At 38.2% G+C, this 6,000-nt stretch overlaps 2 protein-coding genes across 2 annotated transcripts; both read left to right on the top strand.

The window, feature by feature from the left end:
* Positions 1 to 212: 212 nt before the first annotated feature.
* On the top strand, positions 213 to 1,573 carry LOC141594808 (uncharacterized). The gene is made up of 6 exons (XM_074414798.1): positions 213 to 473; positions 579 to 696; positions 787 to 896; positions 1,023 to 1,197; positions 1,307 to 1,331; positions 1,390 to 1,573. The coding sequence occupies exons 1-6, from the start codon at positions 213 to 215 to the stop codon at positions 1,571 to 1,573; spliced, it is 873 nt and encodes a 290-aa protein (XP_074270899.1).
* A 1,654-nt stretch (positions 1,574 to 3,227) lies between these two features.
* LOC141594184 (delta(8)-fatty-acid desaturase-like) lies at positions 3,228 to 4,561 on the top strand. Its single transcript, XM_074414354.1, has one exon. It carries the CDS (start codon positions 3,228 to 3,230, stop codon positions 4,551 to 4,553), a length of 1,326 nt encoding a protein of 441 aa, XP_074270455.1. The 3' UTR covers positions 4,554 to 4,561.
* Positions 4,562 to 6,000: the final 1,439 nt, after the last annotated feature.

The following is a 6,000-nucleotide window of genomic DNA, read 5'->3' as shown; positions in this document are numbered from 1 at the left end:
TTTTTAAATATCAATCCGCATTATTAACAAACCCGTCAAAAATCACCCGTCAGACTTACTCGATCGAGTGACCCTTACTCGATCGAGTGCCAAGCTTACTCGATCGAGTACCCTACAGGCAGTGTACTGTTTTGCATAAAAAGCTACCTACTCGACAGAGTAAGCCTCACTCAATAGAGTACTCTAAGACACATAAAATCGTAGTATTACACATGAGGGATATTCAAAAGAAGCGGAAGAGACTTAAAGTTTTGAATGAAGGAAGCCGCTCTGAGAGGGAGGTTCAGGAGAGGCGAAAGGTGGTCAAATATATTGCTGAGTTGCTTCGACAAGAGGAAAGCTTCTGGAAGCAGCGATTTAGGGTTTTATGGCTAAGAGACGCTGATAGGAATACCAAAATTTTCCATCAAAAAGCGAGTCAGAGGAAGGAGAAAAATCACATTTTTAATCTCGTTAATGAGCGGGGCCGTGTTGTGAGTGATAGGAAGGGGCTGGAAGCGTGTGCGATGTGATACTTTAAGGATCTTTTTACTTCGTCGAGATCTGTGGGTTTTGAGCATTTGATGTCTGGGGTGCAGGGAAGAGTGTCGGAGGAGATGAATGAGGGGCTAAGGGAGGATTATAGAGAGGAGGAGGTTATTGAAGAGTTAAATCAGATGCATCCATTGAAGGCTCCGAGCATCGATGGTATAAATGGTATTTTCTATCAAACCTACTAGCATATTATTGGGACCTCAGTGACTCGATTTGTTCTTAACATCCTTAATGGAGCTCCATTTTCGGAAGGTATGAATGTTACTAATATTGTTTTGATACCAAAAAAGAAAGCTCCTGATAAGATGCAAGATTTTCGCCCCTTTAGCTTGTGTAACGTTGTCTATAAACTGGTATCTAAGGTACTTGATAATAGACTAAAGCGGTTTCTAGGGGAAATTGTGTCTGAGACCTAGAGCGCGTTTACACTGGGTTGACTTATAACGGATAATATCTTAGTTGCCTTTGAACTTTTCCATTATATGAAGAATGCGAGGAGTAATGGGGGTCATATGGCGCTTAAATTAGATATGCCTAAAGCATATGATATAGTTGAGTGGTGCTTCTTGGAGTCTGTTTTAACCCACATGGGTTTTGAGGTGGCATGGGTGAATCAGGTTGTGGCATGCGTGACATCAGTATCTTATAAAGTTTCGACGAATGGTAATTTGACGGAAGAATTTAAGTCGGAACGAGGTCTTCGCCATGGTGATCCGCTTTCCCCTTATCTTTTTATTTTGTGTACAGAGGTGTTATCGGGGTTGTTACGTAGGGGAGTTGAACGTGGGTGTTGAATGGTATTCGTGTGTCGCCCCATGCTCTGATTGTTTCACACTTATTTTTTGCGGATGATAGTATAATTTTTACACGTGCTAAGGAATCCGAAGCTACTGCCATTCGAGATATACTCCGTGATTACGAGCTTGCGTCAGGGCAACAGGTTAGTCTCGATAAAACTACTGTTTCTTTCAGCCGGGGTACTTCATTGGAGCGTAGGCAACGAGTCACTGGCCGTGTTGAATGTGAGGGAGGTGGATGAGCAGGAGCGCTATTTGGGTTTGCCAACAGTGGTGGGGCAATCGAAGAAAGTGATTTCTAAGGTGATTCGGGATAAGATTAGTAAGAGGTTGCAGGGATGGCGGGGAAAGCTACTCAGCAAGGCGGGGAAGAAGATACTGATAAAGGCTATAGGCCAAGCAGTTCCTTCTTACGTGATAAGTGTATTTAGGCTACCTACTAATTTTTGCAACGAACTTTGCTCTCTTGTCTTACAATTTTGGTGGGGATCGAATAATGGGAGGAGGAAGATACCATGGATGGCGTGGAGTAAGATGTGTCGACATAAGAGCCGGGGAGGAATGGTTTTTCATGATTTCGATAAGTTCAACTTGGCCTTGCTCGGAAAACAAGCGTGGAGATTAATGACTGATGATGGTTGCTTGATGCATATCTAGGGTGTTGCGGGGTAAGTATTTCTACGGCAAGGACTTTATGGAGGCGGAGCTTGGAGCGTGTCCAAGTTTTACTTGGCGGGGGATATGGGAGGGGAGGGAGGTGATTCGACTCGGGACTAGAAGGCAGATAGGCGATGAGTTGAGTACGAGAATTTAGGCTGATCCATGGATACCCGGGACGAGTTCGATGAAGGTTTTATCCCCCAAGGGGTACGACGAATGTGGATATGCGGGTGGCCGAGTTACTGAATGAGAATGGTGATGGCTGGGATGTGGATAAGGTAAATAATACTTTCCTTCCATTTGAAAGCCCTCGGGTGTTAAGTATTTGTATTAGTGATGCTAGACCGACAGATGATTGGTGTTGGGAACCGGAGAGGTATGGACACTATACGGTTAAATCGGCATATCGGCTTTTGACGGAGAAGTGTTATCGAGATGAGGCGGGGCAGTCACACTATGAGAAGGAGAAGTGGCTTTGAAGTAAAATTTGGAAATCACCGGTGCTACCCCGAGTCAAAGTGTTTTTTTGGCAGCTATGTAACGATGCGATAGCTACCAAGAAGAATATCCGAGCCCGTATGGAATTGACGGATAATAATTGCCCTTGTTGTTTGAACTGCGTGGAGATTTGTCTTCATGTAGTTTGGGATTGTGGGTGGGTGGAAGGGATATGGGAGGATCTGTCAGTCGACATTAAATTAAAAACGTGAGATGGGAGTCACATTAATTAAATGTTGCTCAGTTAATATGTGCCCGATCTAAGATGCGATCAAATCCACAATTCACGACAAAAACCAATTATAAATTGATTGGTGGAATAAGAGAGACTCACAATTCTTCTGAAACAAAACACAAATTCTTACCCAAAATTAGTTCGTTTCAACAATAACAAAATTACTACTTATATTCCCCGAAAAAACCTTAGGTCCTATACTTTTGAACTTAATTTGAACTCATTTTAGTTCGATTAAGCTATATTCACAGTTCGGTTAAGCTTTATTCAGTTCAGTTTAGCAGTTGAGTTCAGTTCATCTCTCCACAAATTAACTTTATACTTCCATTCAGTTCAGATCTATTAAATTCAGTTCAGTTCTGTTCAGTTCAACCTTAACAGAGCCTTAGCATAGTAATTGACACAGAGGTGTACATTAGTCAAAATTTCGTACCCTCCATTTCTTTTACACGATATTGTACTGCTATTATACCTCGTATTAAACCGAAAAAGATAAATAAAATATGGGTGACACACTAAAGTACATTTCAGAAGATGAGTTGAGTGTACACAACAAAAAAGATGATCTTTGGATATCAATTAGTGGCAAAATATATAATGTGACTAATTGGGTCAATAATCACCCTGGTGGTGACCTACCTTTGCTCTATTTTGCAGGACAAGATGTAACAAATGTATTTCTTGCATATCATCCAAAATCTTGTCACTTATATCTTGATAAATTCTTTACTGGGTATCACATAAAAGATTATAATCCTTCTGAAATGTCCCAAGATTACAGAAATTTATGGTCGGATTTCGAAAAATTGGGTCTTTTTGACAATAAAGGTCATGGTATTTTAATTACAATGATTATTGCAGTAATGCTGTTTTATGCCAGTATTTATGGAGTTTTAACTAGTGATAGTTTTTGGGTTCATCTTTCTTGTGGCGGGTTGCTCGGTCTCTCGTGGATTCAATTCGTGTGGATTACCCACGATTCAGCTCATTATCAAGTGATGGTAACTCCTGGATGGAATCGATTTGCGAATCTCTTTATCGCGAATTGTGTTGCAGGACTTTCCATTAGTTGGTGGAAGAAAGGACATAATGCTCATCACATTGCTACAAATTCGCTTGAATATGATCCAATCACACAATCTTTACCCGTCTTTGCGCAAACGTCAAAGTCCTTCTCCTCTTTAACATCTCATTTCTACGAGAAAAAGATGGATTTTGATTCATTTACTAGGCAATTGATAAGTTACCAACATTTCACATTCTTTCTATCCATTGTCTTTGCTCGGGTTCTTCAATTTGTCGAATCTTTTAACCTATTGTTGTCTAGGAAGAACAATGTGTTTTATCGTGTCCAAGAACTTTTAGGACTACTTGTGTTTTGGACTTGGTTTACACTTCTCGTTTTGAGTTTGCCTGACGTGGTTTCCATGATCGCGTTTGTGGCTGTTACTTTTATTGTTGCCGGGATCCAAAGTTTTCAAATTATCATGAACCACGTATGTTGTGATACGTACATAGAGCCTCCGGTAGGGAACGACTGGTTGGAGAAGCAGACACGCGGGAGTCTCAATATCGCCTGCTCGCCCTGGATGGATTGGTTTCACGGTGGTTTGCAATTTCAGATTGAGCATCATTTGTTTCCTAGAATGCCTAGATGCCAACTTAGGAATATTTCTCCAATGGTTAAAAAACTTTGTGAAAAGCACAATTTGCCATATAATTGTGCCAATTCTTTCTGGGAAGCAAGTGCGATGACACTAGACGTCGTCTGTGTTGTGGCTTCTGAAGCTCGAAATTATGTTCATCCGGTTCCTAAGAAATTGATATGAAAGGATGTCGGAATCGTTCAACGACTTCATTATCATGTAAGGAGTTGGATAATACTCTGTATTGTACTATTGTGCAAGTTAATTATTAATGTTGATGTTCTTAAATAAATTTAATAGGAAAAAAAAAATTAATGTTTTTTTCTTTACTAGGTTGTACAATGCTCTTATATATTTGGAGGTATAATTATTTTTGTGCCAAGTATATTAGACGGAAAAGAAAGTCGTATATCAATTTATAAATCCTAAAGAGCAGTGTTTCAATGATACATAGTAAGGGCAATAGCAATGAGTAGAAATAAGAAGTTCCTTCCAAATAAGGAGCTCCCTGTATGAAATCGATTTCTTGTTTAAGAAACCAGTTTCATGTCAGAAAAAGAGAGGAAAAATGGACCCAGAATAAAAGTAAGGACATTTTTCCATTGAGGAGAAATAAGAAGTTCTGGAAAAAAAACATACATTGGATGTACTATCTCAAATCTTATTTTTCTTGAGCTTATTAAAGTTAATAAGTTAGATTTTAAATTTATCGTCAAAACTCAAATTTAATTGACCTTTTATGTATTTTTTTGAGTTATAATGTAATTTTTTGAGTTTAATTCTTAAGTGAATGATCTCATAAACTTTATAATAAAACTCATAATTTGAAAACAAAATTCAAAAAATTTATTATAATAAGTGAAAATTGTTAATAACCACCTACTATTTACGGTATTTTACAAACTATCACCCTATATTTTATTTATTACAAAATACCACCTACATAAGAGTGTATATATCCCAACTCACACCGTATTTCACTTCCGAACATGTTTTTACTTATTTTTCGACTCGGTTACTAACTAAACAAACAATTACCTTAATTAACCCTCTAAATCATACCCCCAAAATCATTATAACTCTCATCAAAAGCAAAAACACTCCGTATACCTTCTACCCAACCCAACTTTCCTGATTAAAAATCGTCAAAACACCAAAATATGAACATCCTTCATCACTACCCCCATCGTTATCTTATCTATGCTGCACCTTCACTAATCAAGTTCAAATCATCATCAGCGACATCAACAAGCTAAGCAATATGAGATAGTAATATCAGTTTCATCGACTCTGCATTCCGTTGTTCATCCACCGTAAGCACCACTTTGTTTCCTGTATAGTAGTTTCTTGTATAGCATTATAAGATTAGTAATGCAACAAAACAAGAAAGAGTCTATTAATGAATAATTAGTCATACACTGATTTTATACCCTCATATGATTATTTGTCTGAAACAAAAGTTTCAACTCAAGTCAAAAACGAATGTTACACAATGAAGCAAACAATCACAATTGAAACATAAACAACAAAAACCAATAATTTAATCATAAAAATTCCTAACTTAACTAAAATTAGGGTTTTTATTAACCCAGAATTAAGAAAGGTAAAAGCTTAAACATTTGGTACCTTC

The sequence above is a fragment of the Silene latifolia genome, chromosome 8 (assembly GCF_048544455.1).
Source record: "Silene latifolia isolate original U9 population chromosome 8, ASM4854445v1, whole genome shotgun sequence".
Taxonomy (NCBI): Eukaryota; Viridiplantae; Streptophyta; class Magnoliopsida; order Caryophyllales; family Caryophyllaceae; genus Silene; species Silene latifolia.
The sequence above is the reverse complement of the archived record's forward strand: the minus strand, read 5'-3'. Positions and strand labels throughout refer to the sequence as shown.